Source organism: Phaseolus vulgaris, chromosome 9 (genome assembly GCF_051622355.1).
Source record: "Phaseolus vulgaris cultivar YP4 chromosome 9, ASM5162235v1, whole genome shotgun sequence".
Taxonomy (NCBI): domain Eukaryota; kingdom Viridiplantae; phylum Streptophyta; class Magnoliopsida; order Fabales; family Fabaceae; genus Phaseolus; species Phaseolus vulgaris.
This window is the reverse complement of record NC_143506.1, coordinates 9,694,150-9,714,422: the sequence shown is the minus strand read 5'-3', so window position 1 is coordinate 9,714,422 and position 20,273 is coordinate 9,694,150. Positions and strand designations below refer to the sequence as shown.

Here is a 20,273-nt window from a genome sequence, read left to right as displayed (position 1 = left end):
TATTTTTTTGGCAATTTTTTTTTCTTTACTCTTCCACTCCCTAATCAAAATACATCTGGAGAAATACCGAATTTATTGAATTCATGTTGAAATTCATGTTCAAGAAAGAAAAAAAAAAAGCAATGAGAAATAGAAAAAAAAAAAGCTTGTATAGTTCAATTTCCTTCATTGCCCTTTACCATGTAGTCCTTACTACTTAATATTCAGAATTAATATAGCATAAATAATCTAGTATGTTTATATTATATAATGAAAATAATTGATTATATAATTCATAACTTTTAATAGTTATTAATATTTTTTTAATATATATATATTCATATATTATATTATAATAACAAATATTTTTTATTTATTAATGCAAAATATATTTAATACAACAATTTTTTAATTTGTAATATAATAAAAAATCTACAGTCTTAGTACAAAAATTTTAATTTTATTAATTTTGTTTAAATTAGTTAATGGTTAATGTAATTGAACACATGTTGATTTACGTGTGTGTGGTGTGAATAAAAGAAAAATTAATGTTAGTATACAATTAACTTGAACTATTAAGGATTTAAAATTTATAAAAAGAAAAACAAAAAAAACAAAGAATAAAAGACCTACTTGAAGGTTAATTACATATTACGTCAATTTGTCCTCTTTGATAACATGTGACAATAACTACTAAAGATTAAACATGCTCAATTATTAATGAAGTGTAAATAAAACTAACAAAATTAGAGTTGTTGTACTAATATTATAACTTTTTTTATTGTACTAAAAATTAAATATATCTGTACACTTATTGTACTGAAATCCATGATTATTTATTAGAAAAAAGGTTTTTGCTTCCTATACCCCACAATCACTCATGCACCCCATAATTTTTAAAATGATTATTCTATCCTTATATTTCAAATGGTGACTTCCAAATTATCTATTTTAGAAATCTTTCAAATTAAGTTTTATGGAGCCAGATTTTCAAAACACTTTTTGAAACAAAGTTTCCAAAATATATGAAAAGTTCTCGGGAGCAAACTTTTCAGAACCCTACATAAACATTTATCTTCCCTTTTCATAAACATTTATCTTGACTTTTCAGATTGACAATCCCAAAACATTACAGATTGAGCAATGTGAAAGTTTTCCAAATTAAAATATCTTACAAGTTGAGGTTGACACTAAGATCAGTGATACATATTAGAGAAATAAAACCACAAATGGCAATTTTGCATTGGGTGATGATACACAAACAAACATTCCATTCTCTACACAACACATATCCAACACCAATAAAATTACATTTTTATTCTAAAACATAAAATACTTTGGGATGAATCAACTAGAAAAGTAAAACTATTAGTTTTTTATTAGCTGTTCGAAAGGTATAAGAAAATTGAAAGGTTTACATGTAAAACTTTCCTTTGCATTTTCATTGAATTTAACTAATCTACAAGGCTCTGGTTTTATATAATAACTTATTTAAAAATAATATTTTTATAATAATTTAAAACTAACTTAAATTCAAAAACTACTTTTAAAAATCTTTACAAATTTATCCCATTTCTAAAATATAATTAATGTTGTTCAACTTTAGTTTTGGGAAAGAGTTTTCTTTAAAAAAAATACAAAAACGCTAACGAGAGTATTAAGACAAAAAAATTGAAGGTTGTAAATAAAATGAGTTGACACTTTGAGTTAAAAGAGCTTTCCAATTCCGTTACAGAGCCTAAATGATTTGACCCTTAGTCATCTTTCTCTTCAAATATCTACTTTCGTTTACTATTAGATAGTTCATTTATTTGAGCACTTATTTCGGCCTCGTTGTGATAACTTTTTATCTTCTCAAATCAACAGAAGCTTCTGTATCCGGGTGATTACTGTTCATCCGGATTGAAAAGGAAATAAATCTGATGTTTGTATCTGGGAGTTAGCGGGGATTAGGGGGAGAAGAAAAGTGAAGAAAGGGAAAAAGGCTTCCCTGATGAGATGAGAAGATTTGGAGAGAAACTTTTTCATTTTACCATATTACCCATCCGTTCACCTAACCTATGTGCCATAACTGTCTATGCCCGTGCCATCTCATTCTCACGCATGAGATTCCCTGCATAAACACAACACAAACAAGAATTCTTACATTGTTTGGTGGATAAATTCAAGTGTGTGGGTGATGAATAAATGAGAGGGATGATAAATATGGAAGAGAAGTAAAGGTAAGTTATTTGTTTTGAGTTGAGGGAGTACTTAGCAGCGGTCGGAGGTGCATGGTGGATATGCGCGGTTCTTGGTGGTCGTTGGACGGTTTCGCTGTTGGTGGTGGGTGGTGGTTCCGCTGGTGGTGCTCGGTGGACGGCTAATTCACAGTGGTCGTTGGTGGTTCTGCATCTTTGTTGTCTACGTTTTTGGAGGTAAATTTTAGATAGATTTAGAATTTGGAGAATAAAATCTGAGAATGAAATGTTGAGAAATTTTTTTTTGTAATGTTTAGTTATTTATTTTATTTATGTTAATAGATGTATGCTGTTGCCTTTTGATTTTTCAAGTTTAATCACATTGATGAGTATATTAACGAGCATTAATGAAATTTTGAATGAGTTTTCTGCTAGTTAGTTTTTTTTTTTTAATATTTAATTTTTTTCTTGTATTTGAAAATACGCAGAGTTTATGTATAATTTTTTTTTTCTAAAAATAAAGTAATTTTTTTTATAAATATTAGTTTAAATTTATAAAATAATTATAAGTATACAAAATATTTAAATATTTAATTTTTTTCTAAAATCAAGTAAAAAAATTTATAAATATTATTTTGAACAGGTTTAAAATAATTATAGATAGTCTACGTATAATATTTATTTTTTTCCTAAATCAACTAAAAGACTTTATAAATTTTATTTTGAATTTATAAAATAATTACAAGTATTTAAATATTTTAAAATATTACTTTATAGATAGTCTACATATAAGATTTTATTTATTCTAAAATCAAGTAAAATAATTTTATAAATATTATTCTGAATTTATAAAATAATTATAAGTTTACAGAATATTGAAATATTTTAAAATACATAGTCTACATATAATATTTTATTTTTTTCTAAAATCAAGTAAAAGAATTTTATAAACATTATTTTTAATTTATAAAATAATTATAACTATACAAAATATCTAAATATTTTAAAATACTACGAATTATACATCCAACACATTATCAGAAATAATTTGTTCCATTTCGAAAATAATCTTTTAATTGCATACAACTATAATTGAAAAATAAATAATTCACAATTACAACTTTGTTCTCAATAATATTTATCAATCATAAATATGATCCCAAAAATTTATATAATTTATAATTTTCCGAAGTTAGCTCGAACACAATATTGAAAATAATGTTTCAATTGCCGAAAAAATAATTTTAATTTTAAAAAAATATAATTCACAAATAATTAATAAAAATAATTTTTTTTATTAATTTTTAAATATAAGGGCAAATGTGTAAAGTTACATTTTTATCAATTAAAAAAAATACAATTTCAATCTCATCCATCACATCACTCACAAACTTTTATAAACTTTCCCTACACTTTCCCCTCTCTTTACCTTAATCCAAACACCCTAACTTTTTTTATATTTTCTATTTAAATCATCTCAAATTCACTCCCTCATTTCCACTCCCTAATCCAAACAAAGTCCTAAGGCTCGGTTTGCATCCGAGTGAACACTGTTCACTCGGATTGAAAAGCATGGAAAAGTTTCATTTGCTTCCACTGATTTGAAGAGAATGGAAAGCGATGATTTGCGGGATGAGGGCAAAAATTATCTGTTGTGCCTAGAGAAGAAAAGCGATAAATTTCACTAAAATAGTTTCATTAGCACCCGAGGTATTATAAGAGGAAACCAATGAAAAGTCAAAACTATCCTTAACTATTATTTTTATACACATATAAAAATTATGAAATAATAATATATTTAAAATTTAAAATAGAAAACTATGTATAAAAAAGTAATAAAATTTTAAATAATAACTAAAATAATAATAATAATAAAATAGAAATATAAATTACATACTTAATAATAATTAAAATAAATTATTAAATAATAATATTAACAATAATAAAAATTAATTTTTATTTTTATTTGATTTGATTTTATGAAAATATTATTTATATATATTTATAAAATTTTAATTAACTAAAATTTGTGTAAAAATATCTCATATTTTATTAATGAAATATTTATTAAACAAAGGGTAAATTTGTAAACTTACATTTTACATATTTAAAAAAAATAAAAATTTCTTTACAACCATCATATCACTCACAAACTTCAATAAACTTTCCTCACAAATCCACTACAATATACCTTAATCCAAACAAGGTCTCTTTCTTAACACTTTCCTCTCAAATCACTCCAAATCCACTCCATCAAATCCTCTCCCCAATTCAAACACAGCCTAAAATGAACAAGTATATGCTACTTCTGATTGATTGGTTGACAATAAATAACTAAAATAATGGCACACGAGAATGAGAGTACTGCAAGTGTTTGGATCTTAATTCGTAAGTTAAAAAGAAGGAAAAAATGGCAGAAGAATCAGTGACGTTATTAGGGTTCTGGGGTTGTCCATTTACCCTCAGGGTCAAGTGTGCTTTTCAGTACCAGTATGTGTAAGAAGGTCTCAGGAACAAGAATGCCATGCTCCTGCAGTATAACCCAGTCAATAGGAAGGCACCGGTTCTGGTGCATGACGGTAAGTCCCCGGCAGAATCACTAGTGACTATTGAGTATATTAATGAAACCTGGAAGCAAAATCCTCTTCTTCCATATGATCACTATGAAACGGCCAAGCACGATTCTGGTCCAGAAAAGTTGATAAAAGGTACTATAATTTAGAACACTGCATGTTTCATGTGCTTTTTCCCCCCCTTGTTAACATTCAACTTTCACTATTCTCAGTGGGTGCCAGCTGTTAGGCCACCTTTTTTCCAAAGGAGGGGAGGAACAACAGAAGGCAGCACAAGAAGCTCGAGAGAATCTAAAGACCCTTGAAGGTGGATTAGGGGGAAAGCACTAACTTTGGAGGTCAAAAAATAGGCTTCGCTGATATTCTCATAGGCTGGCTTGGATGCTGGGAACCAATAGTGGAGGAAATTGTGGTCATAAATCGGATTGATAAAGAGTTCATGGATAAGCTTGATTCTTGGTTTGATGATTTCTTGAGCTTCCTGTTATCAAAAAATGCATGCCGCCTCGTGATGAACAGCTTAACCACAAGGCCTTCCCACAGGGCTTGACATCTTCATCCACTTGAAAAGGCTTTTTACCCCCAACAATATCATGCAATATGTGATGATTAGTTAATGTTTGATATGTGTGTATGATATATAAATTGTGTATTGTCATATAAACAGACACGTATCTGAGCTCATGGCCAACCTCTCATGCTGGAAAAGCCGAAAACTACCAGGGAAATTATCGTTTTTACTCGCATGTAATTGTAGTTTGAAATGACAATGCCAATTACCATCTTAATATACTTTTACACGAGCATGTTATAAAATGCTGTCATTACGTTTAAATACAGTAAACATGTTGAAAGATATTTACCAGTATGCTGTAACTGATTGATAAATGGATGAAACTTCTCCGTTGATTTTGGACCTAAAAGCTTTTCTGAATTCTGATTCAAATCCCACAAAATCTTTCAGCATCTGTCAATTCGCATTAGTGCTCGTGCTCCGCTTGTTTTAACCTAAACATTGTACATACATACACGATGCATGAATCGGATTTTTCCTAGAAAAGACATACGTACCCTACAGAAAACAAATGGGAATTACTCCATTAAAATGAACCCTGTCAAATGCTAAAAGATTAGACGGCACAACACTTTTCAAACAATATGGAGATGGGAAGGCCAGTTCATCAGCAGAAAAGTGTATCCTAAGCAATACTTTGTACAATTGAAAGACCAAAATTGTCAATTCTAATAGTTGTTTGCAGTTTGACCTTCAACATGCTACCCAAGAAATAAAAGTGATCAACAGAATGGTAGAAACAAATATCTACACCATGACTGGCCTTGTGTCTTTATACAGCTGGTGCAATCTGGAATGGTAAGATAAAAACAATGGGTGTTGCACATCTTGGTTGTTTGCCTTATAATTATTAATACCGTAGGCATATAATAAAAAATTAACGTTTCAATCATACGGTAAAACCCTATAAAACCAGTATTATTGGCAAGCACACCAATTATCAATGTAATATTGAATAAGTGATAGTCTCCATGGAGACTCGCATGATACTTGCTAAACAAACCATTCACTAACTACAGCCATAAGAAATATGATTTCAATTGATTTGCAAGAATTTAAATAAACAAATAAATTAACAAGCTAATATGATGATGTAAAGGTTATAAAGGTATTTTGTAAAACACGTGGCAAGTAGCAAAAACACGAATCAACCATGGTAATAAAGTGTTTTAAGAGTTTAATTTCACCAAACCCTTTCCTTGTGCAGTAAACCAGTTCTAACAAGTCTACAGCTCACTTTAACATCAACCTGTAATATATCTCAAACCCAATCCCTTCGTGAGAAAGCATAAGTTCATTAATTAAATTGTAAATCTCTTGAATGGCTAAACCATACAACTTGCATTAAGAATAAGGGTTTTTCAAAAAAATACTAAAGTTTTGCTCTATTTCTAGATACAAAACCCATTAGGTACTCTTCATCAATCAAGATTTAAACACAATTTTCAAACCATAAATCATGTAAAAGAGATCAACCCAATACAAACAAATAAATGAAGAAGACTAAAGAATAATAAACCTAGATTAAATCTTAGACTAGATGTATGAGTAAGAAGAGTCTAGCTTTGTAAAATCCCAAAAAAATAAGAGTTTAGCTACCTGTTTATGAAAGAAGAAAAGTTGGTGTAAAAATGAGGATAATTGGTTGAGCAATCATAGAAGTCCCGGGGACCACTCACGGCAGTCACAGTCTGTCTCAAGAGGTTCTTTCCAAATTGGTTTTTCAAAAATTCACTATTTTAGGTTTTTATTCCCTTCTTTTAAATAGTAGTGCCACTGCATCAATGATTAGTTAAAGGCACAAGGTTTTTTGCAATCTGGACTATAGCTAGTGCATCACTATTATTATAGAAGTTAAATAGATTACCATACATGATGGTTTGTGATTAGATGTCTCTGCATGACATATTTCCTTTAAAAAAAAAAAAAAAGATATTTTTATTAAAAAATGTTTATAATTAAAAAAAAAACAAGTTTTAAGAAATAAAATAAAAACATCTAACTATTAAAAGAGTAAAAATAATTTATTTTAGTGCTTTTCAAAAAACACAATAAATGCTGAAAAAAAGTCATTATGAAAGGCACTTTTTGAAAGCATAAATAAATGGTCCCTGGGCAATGCCATACTGAAATTACTGTTCTATATAGCAAACTATATTTCAACAAGTTCGAAAATTAAGGGAATTGAACATCAATGTAATTACGAAAAACCTTGCTACTTATGGAACTTACAAAAATATATAACTAAAGATGTTGGGGTATCTAGTAAGCAGCTAATCTTCAAACACAACACATGGTTTCTTTGTCTGATTAAAAACTGGTCTTACCTCCTTAGGTACGAAAAAGATGAACTTGTTTACTAAGGAAAGAATTACCCAAGAATGAAATTGACTTCCAGGTTACTGCTTCACCTCTGAACTTTTCAGCCTGAACACATCCACAAAACAAGAATTATTCTAAGGAGGGAAAACTGCACAACTTGTAATAAAACGCAAGGGAACTGATGTTACCTACACAGTGAAAGCTTTAACAATGGAATGTGCCTCATCATCCATCTCAACCTTATCTTCATCCATCATTTTAAGGATATGGAAATGTGGTTTGTTGGCATAAAGGTGCATTCTTAGTAATATTTTATACAATGATAAATTAGCAAGACCAAAATTATGGATATCTGTAATATAATTGTTGGCATATTCAAGATTCCCATCTTTCTCCAAAAACTCTGCAATGGCTAACACAAGTCCATGTGGTGGCCTCCAATGACAATTTTTCATCATAGCCAAAGCTCTTTTCATTGCAATAATAGCCTCATCTATTTTTTGCCTATTAACATATCCTTCTACAAGAATTTCCATTGTCTTATAGTTTGGACAACCACCCTTTTGCAATGTGTGGAGATGTAATGATTCAGCTTCTTCCATTAATCCATTCCTCACATATGCACCCAAAAGAACATTAGAGACTCTGATATCATACTTCTGACAATTAGATTCCCATTCTAAGAAGATTCTCTTGGCTTGTAGAATGTCCCCAAGCTTCACCAAGCATGTTAGTATGCAAATGTAGTTAGCACAACTGATTCTTTCACCAACTGCCTTACTAGCTTCCCATAACCGTAAGACTCCTTCCTTTTCCTTCAAAGAAGCATATAGTGTTATGAGGAAGAAGTAACCGAGACGATTACAGGTAGATAGTTTCTTTTCAGCATCTTTGAGAACCAGAATGGCTTTCTTAGGTTGTCCTGCTTTCTTATAAACATTGGCTAATGTAGCAAGACTGCTCCATCCCACTTCAACGTTCTTGTCATTTTGCATTTGTCTAAAAACTGTCTCTACTGCTGCAGTCCCATATCCTTCTTCCTCACTATAAGCATTCATCCAAAGATTGTAGGAGAGCACATTGCAGGGTACTTTATTCCGCTTCATTTGCTGGATAACAAGGGGTACCTTCCTGTACTCACATGTCACTAGATACAGCTTCATCATCTCATTAAAAGGGTGAGGGCTCACCACTAGCCCCAGTTCATAGAGCTTCACCATTAAAGCCTCAGCCTTACAAGTGTCCCTATATCTTACATAGCCACGTAGAAGGGTGAGACAGGTAGCCTTCTTTGCAGCCGAGTCACGTAAATTCATAAAATATTCTTCAGCTTCCATTAAACCATAATTTTCAATGATTAACTCCAATTTCATAGCATGATCAACTGGGATCATATGGAAATTTTTCTGGTTTTCTATCCACTTAAATAACTGTAAAAGAAAAATTAACAAATTTAAATTGCTTATCTAATTGACTATACTATCTCAAAACCTAATTGCATTGCAATAACATGCTTGCCACAGAGAGAAAGAATGCCTTATCCGGAACAGTAAGGTATGAAATGCCTTACATAGTAAATCCTTGAAAGTAGGGCAAAGTGGCAGGCCTAAAAGCACTAATGGTAGTGTATTGCAGAGCAGTCAATGTCAAACTTAGTGCAAATGATTTATACTACATGCACAATCATAGTTAGTCTATGGCATAACTAAAACAATAAGTCAATACAACAAGGCATAACAAATAAAGAATACAGCACCAAATCAATTGCTAAATAAGTTTAGGCCTCTAAGGCATGAGCCAAAGTCTCGATACCTAAAAAACAAATATAAGCAAGAATTATCCTTATTTGTCAATCAAACTCATCATCTCCAAGATATTGTGAGCTTTCTTAAATATTATTGCTATCATCAATAATATACTCATATCTCATCCTCTTTCTTTTCATTTCTCTTCACTTTCTACATTATATGCCGTTTTTTCCACTCAATCTTCAATAATATCCCCTGCAGCTATAGCTTGACTGCCTCGAAGTTGCTTTTTTCAATTTTGTTTGCTGTTTAGTAAACGTTGTACCCTCCCTTGCCCCAACTAGGTTAGCAAAAACTTCCTAAGTCAAAAGTATTTTCACAAAAACCCAGTTCCTCTTTATCAGTTTCTCCATATCCACCCATTTCTGCAACCATAATAACTATAAACAATGTCATTTAGTATCAAGAATGTCAAATTGTTCTCTTAAGAGTTTTGCTATACTAGACGAAAACCAAGTCTTCCATCTGCTGCTGCTCAAACCTGCTTCTCTTCATTATGTGAACCTATTGTATAACTTACAAGAATACTTATTTCACTATTACTACAGGAAACTTTAAAACGTAGATTAATTTAAATCTACTTAGATTCTCAAAATTGCGCGCCAAAATCAAAGAACAAAATTGGAAGCAATTGACTACTTAGAGTATAATAGATGGCAGAAGAAAATGGAACCTCGAGGGCGTGGTGGTAGCGTTTCGATCTGACGAGGGTTCTGGCAATGCTTCTGAGCTGGGAGGGTGAAACATCGTTGCCTTCGTCCACCCAATTTTGAAGCACCAACAATGGATTCTGCTTCGGGGATTTGAGCTTGCGCAAGAACGGCACGTGCAACGCCGAAGCGCGAGAAGTAACGGTGCTGCAAAGAGTTTTCGCGCCGAACACAAAACTATGCAGTGAAATTTTCCGAGTTAAGAAGCTTGATGGTAATGAGGAAGCGGAGAGAGAAGAAGGAGTTGGGCGTACCGTCTGATTCCGGCGGAGAGGGAGCGGTTCGCCATCTCGGGGCCGATGAACGGACGGTGCTGATTTGTTCAAGTTGGAATGGACGATCGGAATCAATTTGTTTGCCACGAATGCATAAAACCACACAAGGCAGAAGTTTGGGTGTTCGTTTTCCTTTTCCTTTCAAATTAATAAAAAATCAAACCAAACTAATCATTTTTTTGCTGAGGATAGATTTATTTTAACAAATTTCATTGTTAAAACTGTCTTTTCACCAAAGTTAATTTTTTTAAAAAAAATTACAGAATAAATAAACATCTTGTAAATATTTTTATGATTATTATCATATTAATAATTTTATTTTTTTATATATTGATTACTTTATTTATATCTAAAAATTAAAATACAAAATATAGCTATATTTTTTTAACCATATACACAGTACTCTTCAATAGTTTAAAAATTTAAAAATGGAAGTTAATGACACTTTGAATATATTTTTATAAATATCTTTAAAAATAGAGAACTCTTAACTCTATAAAGTAGATAAGTCGATTGTGATATGTAAATATAAATATATCCTATAATTAAAATAAAATCCAATAAAAAAATGAAATATACTTATGTAAAAAATCTTATATTTATTATTTTAAATTATATTTAAATATAATAAATAATTTTATTCTTAATTTTCTGAAATTTGAAGTACATCATTTAATTGAGAAATAATAGATATAAAACTTTAAAAAAACTATTTTGATTGATTTTTGTATCTTTTAATTTTTGATTTCTTTGATTATAAACACCTCTAGTTATTCCTTTTACAAGGACTTGTTTTAATGTAAATAGGAGTGTGTTATTTACCAGTAATAACTAAATTATCTATATTAAACTTGAACCTATTCAATAATATATTTAATATGGTGTAATTGTTTTGAATGGGTGATGTGGATAATGAATAGTTTTTAGATTATGAGTTGTTAAAACAAAAGATAGGGGAGTAAATTTAGAAATATTGGTCATTAAAAACATTTTTTTTAAAATAAAAAATTTTATGTCAAGTATCATTATACAACTTGACATCTCAGCTATGTTGAACGTCTCAAGTAATAACAATCATCTGTCATCACATAAAAGAAATATTATTAAAAAAAAAATACAAAAATATGAAAGAACTGTACCAAAACTCATATGTTAACAAAACATAAGTAGACTATATATATTCATAAAAAATTATAAAAACAAACTAAATGGTAGTCTATTATACCGATGGAAAAAAAATTCTATGAATAAATCAAAAATTAGTCAACTTATCAACACACGCATTTTTTTCGAGAGAGTAATAATTTATTCTCTCCTTTGGTTCTAAAAGTGAGTATACACTTTCTTTCTCATTCTCTTTTTCTTTTCTCAAGTTGAGAACATGCATGGTTTAGTTAGAAAATAGGCTTCAGAAAAATGTTTTCTTTACTAAGGTTAAAATCTTGGTTTGGTTAAGAAGCTGATGTGGTGTTATGCTTTAACATTTCATTTCATTTATAAGATAAATTAAAGTAAGGAAAGTTATTTCAATTAGATCCTAAATTTAGACTTTTTTAAGTTTTACTCATTCCGTAAGGGAATTGTCTCATATAACTTATTTTGAAGAGGCTGGAGTGAAGATTTGCATGAGTAGAAATTTAGTTATTTTGAGTTACTTACTCATTATTATATACATATAATTTTTTTATATTATTTTTATTAATATTATTATTTGTTATTATTAACAATATTAGTAATAATATTAATATTATTATCATTATTATTAATAAGATTAATAATAGTAATCATAATAAAAATACTAATAATTATAATATATCAATATGTGGACTGGCTATAGATTTACTCACAAGATCTCGATTATATATATATATATATATAATATAAAAAAATAAACAATTTAATATTTTTAAAACAATGGAGATGTTAAAAAGAATACTGAATATAATTGGAAGAAACTTTAGGAGGTATTTGGGAAATTTACTCAAATATATATCACCCCAAAACTTGAAGAGATTAGTAGAATACAATAAGACAAAATTGAGCATTTAGTATAGTGAAAGAGTTTAAATTTGTTATCATAAGCAATAATAAGACAAATATTTGCATTTAGTATAGTAAGAGAGTTTAAAATTGTTATCACCAGCAACAACCTAAGTGTAAAAAATAACGGTACCTTCATTTTTATATCAGAAAAAAGAAATTAACTTCATCCAAAATAACATGTTAAGAAAATAGTTAGCATCCCTTTATTAACTTCTTAATATTCTTCCTAAATGTCCTTACCATAAAAAATAATAACCAAAGTCAAACATTAATTAAAATTATAATATATTAAGAGAAAAAGTACATAATGAAATAAAACTAGTTAGAGATTGTTTTACCTATTATCATTTTTGAGAAACCGAATGAGACAAAAAGGAAACGGACCGTGACGTTATTACTACCTTCGTATATATATAAGAAAAAAAAGTTTTGCTATAAAAAAAAAATAAAAAATAAACAAAGATTAAATATAATTAAAATTATAATATTTAAGAGAATATAATAAAAAAAAATTGTACCGGTATGGGCAAGACCGACCCCTCGTCTCCCTGATCGAGACCCACTTGACTGCCCGAGACCTGATCTACCCGACCGAAACCAGAGAACCTTGGCCGAGACCTAATAGACTTGGCCGAGAGGCCGAGGCCGACGGCCTACTCGATCGTGACCAGGAAAACCTGACCGAGACCTTAGAGACTTGGCCGAGACGACCGAGACCATGGAATCCCGGCCGACGACCGACCCATATTACCGTTAATGCTCAAACCAAGGTCAGTGAAGTTAATCCGTCATTAAGAATTAGGTAATACAAGTCTAAGCGATATCCACTCCGATAAACGGACCCAACAAGGTAGGCCCATGAGAATAATATAAATAGCACGCATCCCAATGAATAAGGTATGTCATTTATTACTGTTCACCTACCTGAGAGTTGACCGCCCGCTTTACTGACTTGAGCGTCGGAGTACTTTTGCAGGTACCCCCACCATCCGGTGTTCACCCGAGACCGAGTGTCGAAGGAGAAGCAGGAGGACGAGAGAAATCTCAGCTTATCACCCACCGACCAAAGGAAGAAGAAGAAGACTTCAATAGTTCTCTAGGTCCATCTCCCTAGTAGGAACAAAAATAAAAGTAGTTAAATTGTATTTATATTTGAAAACAAGAAAAATGTTATTTACACTATCACAAAGGTACTATATTTACAAATGTTGTTTGAAATTAGAGTTTAAAAATACAAGAATACGTGTTTTCCCGAAAGATAAAATTTAAAATCTTAAATTAAAAAAACAAAGATATTATTATTATTTATGTCAAAAAATGTCGTGTTAATTGTTTTCATGTTATAATTACAAAACAACTACAAGCAAAATAAAACAAGCTAACTGTATCTCCTTTAATATTAAAAAGATATTTATTACTTAATTAAAAAATTGAATGTGATTTTTTTTTCAGATATATTATATATATATATAATATTTATTCAAGATATTTAATAAAGATATGTAAATAATTTCCACTGAACAATGAAGGGATATTAAAAAATTTATCATTCTCGAATTAGTATTTCAAAAAAACTTCTCGAACTCCTTCCTACAATTTTTATTGAAGAGTTTCATCTTTACTAAAACAAATAAATGAGTGAAACTTTTAAGCCTTAAACATCACTATTAATAAACTTAATATAGAAGAATATGGAGATGGTTAAAATACTATCGAATGTAAATCCAACAAAAGTGCTTATTTAGAATTCTTTTTTATGGTATTAGCAAAGTCTAGGGTTTTTTCAGTTAATTTGAATTTTTTAAACTAAACTTCACACAAATTTATTTAATAATTATAAAATAACATTTATAGTACAAATTCTTTCAAATAACTAAAAAATAATATAATAAATAATAAATATTAATAAATTTTGTCAATCAATTAAAAATGTTATAATTTTATGCAAGGGTTAACGTGTATATTGTCCTAGTTTATTAATGCGGTGCTTGTATTTCATTTCAAACATTTAAACTAATTTGTATTTTTTATTAAATGTTGTGCTGAACGTATATTTAAAACATATTTTAGTTTTTTTTTTTTCTCTTTTATCTCTCTCAATGTTTTCCTTGTGTCCAATGTGTAGCTTCTGTCTTCTATTTATAGGATATGTTGTAATAATTATTTATGGTTTTTTTAATAGTTTAGTTGGAATTCAATTAGATTCTAATGGTTAATTTTATTTTTTTCATTTTGTGAATGGTGAGGTGGCATGATTAAAATGTGAGGTACTAGGGGCAATTAAGATCAATTAGACTTTTCTACAATTAAGATCAATTTATCTTTTGTATAGGTTCTTTTATTATAGAAAAATTGAATTATTTTTTCTTTTCCTTTTTAGAATAACTAAAACTAGGTCAAGATATAGTAATCGAATACAGTCACTTAGAAGCATGATGAACAACTAATTTTAGAAACCAACAAACGGTCACCAACAGACAAATAATGGATCCAAAAGCTTTGGAGATATCAGTTTCCCGTTACTTGTTAAGTTCAATAATTTGCATTCTCATATGAAAACAGTATAAAGAAAATCAGATGAAAATAAGAATCTAAAGAAAAATTAAGAGTACCTTTTATAATCATTCTTAATGGAAAAATCTAAGGAGAGAGTGACTTTACTTTTTTCTTGGACCATTTAATAATTATTCCTCTGTCTTGTCTCAGTTAGAAAACAGATAAAGTTTTTAAAGCAAGAACTAATAATCTCAAATATTGTCATATCGTGTGAAACTCATAATGTTGTTTTATTATTGTATTTGATTAATCAATTTGGAAAATTTGTAACTTTTGCCTGGATCAAAATGAATTCCTAATACTAAATCGCATCGTCTTATAACTTTACGATGACCCTTAAAAACAGAACAAATTATGGAATAAAAAGGAATTTGGGAAAAATTCATTTGTTTATTGAAAAATAAACTTAGCTATTATATAGTTTACAAAATAGAATGAAAATAAGAAATAACAATGTTACTGCTAGGGAGATGAAACCTAGAGAACTATTGATGAGCTTCGTCTTCCACCTTCTTATTTGATGGTTGGTTGATGCTCCAACTTCCTCTTCTAAGTTTGTCGCTACTCCTTCGGTCTTAGTTGCTCGATCACTCAATTTTCTAGAGAATACCGAATGTGATACTTGTAAAAGGCACTTCGACGCTCAAGTCAGCAAAAGGGGATTCAACACTCATTGCCAAAGCACAATAATAAATGATGTACCTACTTCTTGAAATTTGCGTTATTTATATTATTTTAATGGACTTACCTTGTTGGGTCAGATTAGTGAGATAGATCGTGCTTAGATGTATTACCTAATTCTTATTGATGATTTAGCTTTACTGACCTTGATTCAGGATAATTGAACTGAAGATATCGGTCGGCCCACATGGGCGTGTGTCGTTCGTTCGACCCGGTTGTGGAAGCCGAGCCATGGTATTGACCGTTCAGTTCATACCAGTACAAATAATATAAGTCTAACAAATCCTAATAACATGGTATGACTCAATCAAATAAATTTTCTTATTCAGTAGTAACAAACCATTAAAACAACTTAACATCTATATTGCTTCAAGAAAACATCCAATTTTAGTGGTTTAGTCATCACATTAGCCAATTATTTAGGTGTGCTACAATGCACCAACTTTATGATATCAGCCTTTACGAGCTCTTGAAGGAAATGGAAACACACATTTATGTGCTTACTACGACCATGTATTACTAGATTCCTTGAAAGTTTGATTGCAGTAAGGGACAATAGGATTATGAACATAATTATTACTTTTGTCCATTCCAATCTGTTTCAACACCTCCAATGCACACTTCTTTGGACTAATAAAAACATCATCATATCTTTGCAAAACTTCAAGACCAAAGAAATACCTCATCTTACCAAGATATGTCATGTCAAACTCATGCCTCCTGAATTTTTTAAACTCTATAAACATCAATTAATCATTTCTAGTAAAAATAAGATCATCAACGTAAACACTTACAATTAATACTTTGCCTTTTACTGTCAAGCACATGAACACAAGAGATACATCCAAAAAAACTCTAAAATGATCAAATGAAGACTTGAATCCACTCCTAGCTTCTTTTTTAGTCTTATTTTTTCAGTGCCAATGTTGGACTTTGATTCAATACATGAACCGTCCAATTGACTATTTCAGGTTAGAAACTCTTTGAAAGTTTCTTTTTGGAGATCATACTACGAACCATATTCATAATAGTTCTATTTTTTCGTTCCACAACTCTCTTTTATGATGTGTATGCGGTTGTCCATTGTCTTCGTATACCATTTACATCACAAAAATTGGTTCTAATAAACTCTCGTCCTCGATCAATATGTAAGGCTCTAATAAACGAGTTTGTTTCCTTCTCAACATGAGTCTTAAAGTTTTTAAAAACAACAAATGCTTTTTGATTTCTGTATTAAAAAATAAACCCATATTTTTCTACTAAAGTCATGAGTGAAGGTAATCAAATACTGTTTCTTACTAGTAGAGATGAGTTTGATTAGTCCACAAATGTGAGCATGCACCAATTGGAGAATTTGTGAAACTTGATAAGTGCTCTTCCTTGGAAACGAGTGTCTTTAATGTCTAAAAAATTCAAAATAATTTTAATATATTAAAAACAAAAAAATTATATTTAATTATATAATAAAAATTCAGTCATTCTTTAATTATATATAATAAAAAATATTTTCTGAAAACTTATTTAGTTAAAAAAGTATTTTATAAAAACCTAAATTTATTTAATTATATAAAAAAAAAATTATAATAGTAAATTAAATTTATCTAATTTTCTATTATTTTTAGTTTTATTTTAAATATTAAAAATGTATATTAAAATTATTATATATTGTTTTAAAAGTTGATATATTATTACATATTATAATACATTATAATATTTACAATGTATTTGTGAAATAAGATTTTTAAATTGAAATCATATTTCGCATATACGATTTTTTTTTTCAAAATTAATATATTAAAATATATTATTATAATAAGAAATCGTATACTATTTCTATCAACCAAAACAAAACAACATGACGCCTAATTGAGTTGAATGAAACTTGTAGAAAACATTTGAACAGGAATAAAATGGATGTAGGACACTGAAGGGTGGTCGCACAATGATAAGATTCTTATTTAATATTGACTTCTTTTGTGACCACACTTTTATGAGAGAAACCACAACCGACACAGTGAAGAATCTATACCATCGTGCTCTCCCTCGTTTCCTCACAGTTCTCATCTTTCAATAATTCCCAGTTCAGGAGTACGAGGCATCTCTGTTGCTTCTATGTCACTGCTCTTCCTTTTCTTCATTTTCTTATCATGTTTAATCTCCCCATAGAAGTAAGACACCATGCCCCAGAGCGACAGCAACAGAGAAACACCCTTCTCCGCCTTAAACTTCTCTCGGTATAAAATAACCGCCAACACTTCCGTTACGGGCAGCAACACCGCAATCAAAATACCAGATAGCAAAGACGAGGCACAGAAAATAACCCCAATAGCTCCCAAGAAAAAAGCTTGCCATAAAATTGCACTCGCCACCAGCACAGTGTAGTAATTAACTTCGCCGTGCTTGAACTTTTTAGCTTCAATCGGAATCGCCTGTCACAAATTCACAATAATTTAATAACCAAATTATAACTCTATTTTTCTCACTCAAATATTCTTAACTACCTTAAAGTCGTTGTTAACAATCATGCCGATGCCGCAAAAGAGGGTGGCGGAGAAGCACAACACGAACTGAATCTCCATCACTAGAGAATAGGTAATAGGTTGTTTGCATTTTTTGTACACCAACTCCACCAGCGGTAACACGAACCCGTACAATGCTGCAGCGATTACTGTCATCACGAACCCCATCACGTAGGCCTTCACCGACTCGCCGTGGGGGCGGTCTCCGCTGGCGTGGAGCGCCAGCACCACGGCGCCGATTGTCAGCAAAACCACGGCGTTCACGGAGTACGAGGTGAACTTCTGGCGCACCAGTAGGAACGCGAAGAACGCGGTGAAGCCGAGCTGTGTGGCGATTATGAGGGCTGACGTGGACACGGGGAGGCGCGCTACGCCGTAGGCGTAGAGGTAGTCGTCGAGGCCGGTGAGGACTCCGATGAAGGCGGAGGCCGCGAGGAGAGGGATGTTCATCGAGACCAGCCTGGGTTTGGCGGTTCCCGCCGCCACCGCACCGCGGCGGCGGCGGAGGTAGGAGAGGATGAGGGGGGGTACCATTAACGGGAAGCCGGCTGTCTCGAGGAAGCAGGAAAGCCAGACGCGGTTGCCGCCACGGAGGAAGTAGAGACGCATTACGAGGGGGCCGCCGGTGGTTCCGACGGCGAGCAAGAGACAATTTATAATGAGAAGAAGCCGTTTCATGGTTCTGTTTTTCTCTCCTTCGCTTCCTTCGGCCATCTCTCTGCAGTTCTATTTCTTCTTGTTCTTCTCTACTGTTGTAAATGATAGAACTTCTCCAATGTTACATATGTCGATGCTCACCGATAGGGTTGTTATATTAAACAATGCTAACTCTTTTGATTTGACATTAAGTTATTTAAAACAATATAAATCAAATTGCTAAATAAAAAAATGAGTTATAGTTATTAAAAAAATTAAAAGTGATGATCATATTCTTACACCATGGAAAATTCATTTATTTTTTTAATATAAAATCATAATATATATTATTATATTATTAAAGTTGTTTGCTAAGTGGGAGTAGTTTTTCCTAAGTGTGAAAAGAAAACTTTTTCGTTTATTATAATAAGTACTTTTTGTTAAATATTCCTCAGTTTTTCTTTTTTGCTTTTTTGACGTGTAGGTACAACTCCTTGCACTGTATTTGTTCGCGAGATAAGAATTGGATAAGTAATCCTGATTAGTCATCCATCTAGCATTAGAGAATATTTTTTTTGTCTCTAAAAGAATATTAGTTGATAATAGAGTATGTATTATATACAAAATTAAAAATGTATTATATATATATATTAATAGTGTTTGTTATGTATAGAGATATTTAATGGTTAATAAATTAGTAATCGAAAAAGTGAATTGAGTTTAAATGAAAAGAAAATGTGCATTAGTTGAGTTATTGTTTGGCAAGGAGCAACAGATTAAGTGTTTGATTACAGCTGTTGTAACGGTGGAGACACAGAAAGTGACAATAAGAAGGGACGAAGGGTTTATATAGGAGATATGATCGACATGTATAATTTTTTATTTCAGTGTGGATCAGACGACAGAGACGATGCAATTATGTGTTTGTTTGTTTCTCATCCCTTCGCTCTCGCAAAACCGGAGAACATCTAAAGGACATTTTGAATTGGAGAAAATAAATTAGGTATATTGACTTTTATCATATAAAATTTCCCTACGATAAATTTATTAACTTTTATGATAGAGAAATGGAAAGTGAATTTTATACACAAAGTGTGAATAATATTTTTTAGATTGAAAAGGTAATTTATACCAAAAGTGTAATGCAGTCAAAATTCCAAGAGTTTTCTGATTTTTAAATGTTTATATATATCTTTTCTGACCTTGGACACACTTTTATTGTCTTTAATCCTGACACACATGGAGCGAAGCCCAAAAAAACAGAGAGTAAAAGGTGGGTTTTGCTTTCTCCACAACATAAAAAACTCATAAAGTCAAAAGGTGGCTCTTTTGCTTTATCCACTGTATCAATTTCCAACCTTCGCTGTTTAATATAGATGAAATTACACTGTTGGAGCTCACCTTTGTCTCCACCTCC

General features: G+C 30.8%; 2 protein-coding genes and 1 pseudogene across 16 annotated transcripts; 1 reads left to right on the top strand and 2 right to left on the bottom strand.

Moving 5' to 3' along the window:
• Positions 1 to 1,661: 1,661 nt before the first annotated feature.
• LOC137821455 (Tetratricopeptide repeat (TPR)-like superfamily protein) lies at positions 1,662 to 10,590 on the bottom strand. 14 transcript variants are annotated; one of them, XR_011082809.2, is made up of 6 exons: positions 10,401 to 10,569; positions 10,110 to 10,323; positions 7,817 to 9,058; positions 7,682 to 7,733; positions 5,596 to 5,804; positions 1,662 to 2,092 (listed from the first exon to the last, which is right to left on the bottom strand). XR_011082809.2 is itself a non-coding variant. In XM_068626061.2 (5 exons), the coding sequence occupies exons 1-4, from the start codon at positions 10,433 to 10,435 to the stop codon at positions 7,706 to 7,708; spliced, it is 1,515 nt and encodes a 504-aa protein (XP_068482162.1). In that variant the 5' UTR covers positions 10,436 to 10,569; the 3' UTR covers positions 5,449 to 5,804; positions 7,682 to 7,705. The 14 variants fall into 14 exon arrangements, 3 of the variants coding, with proteins under 3 accessions (XP_068482162.1, XP_068482164.1, XP_068482165.1); XR_011082802.2 differs by lacking the exon at positions 1,662 to 2,092 and adding an exon at positions 4,302 to 5,304 and having other exon boundaries at positions 7,634 to 7,733; positions 7,821 to 9,058; XR_011082803.2 differs by lacking the exon at positions 1,662 to 2,092 and adding an exon at positions 4,302 to 5,304 and having other exon boundaries at positions 7,821 to 9,058.
• LOC137821457 (glutathione transferase GST 23-like) lies at positions 4,570 to 5,525 on the top strand (annotated as a pseudogene). Its single transcript, XR_016515787.1, has 2 exons — positions 4,570 to 4,867; positions 4,945 to 5,525. The product of XR_016515787.1 is annotated as a glutathione transferase GST 23-like (transcript).
• A 7,043-nt stretch (positions 10,591 to 17,633) lies between the features above and the next one.
• Positions 17,634 to 19,019, bottom strand: LOC137822513 (purine permease 1). The gene is made up of 2 exons (XM_068627410.2): positions 18,203 to 19,019; positions 17,634 to 18,130 (listed from the first exon to the last, which is right to left on the bottom strand). The coding sequence occupies exons 1-2, from the start codon at positions 18,932 to 18,934 to the stop codon at positions 17,762 to 17,764; spliced, it is 1,101 nt and encodes a 366-aa protein (XP_068483511.1). The 5' UTR covers positions 18,935 to 19,019; the 3' UTR covers positions 17,634 to 17,761.
• Between the last annotated feature and the right edge of the window lie 1,254 nt (positions 19,020 to 20,273).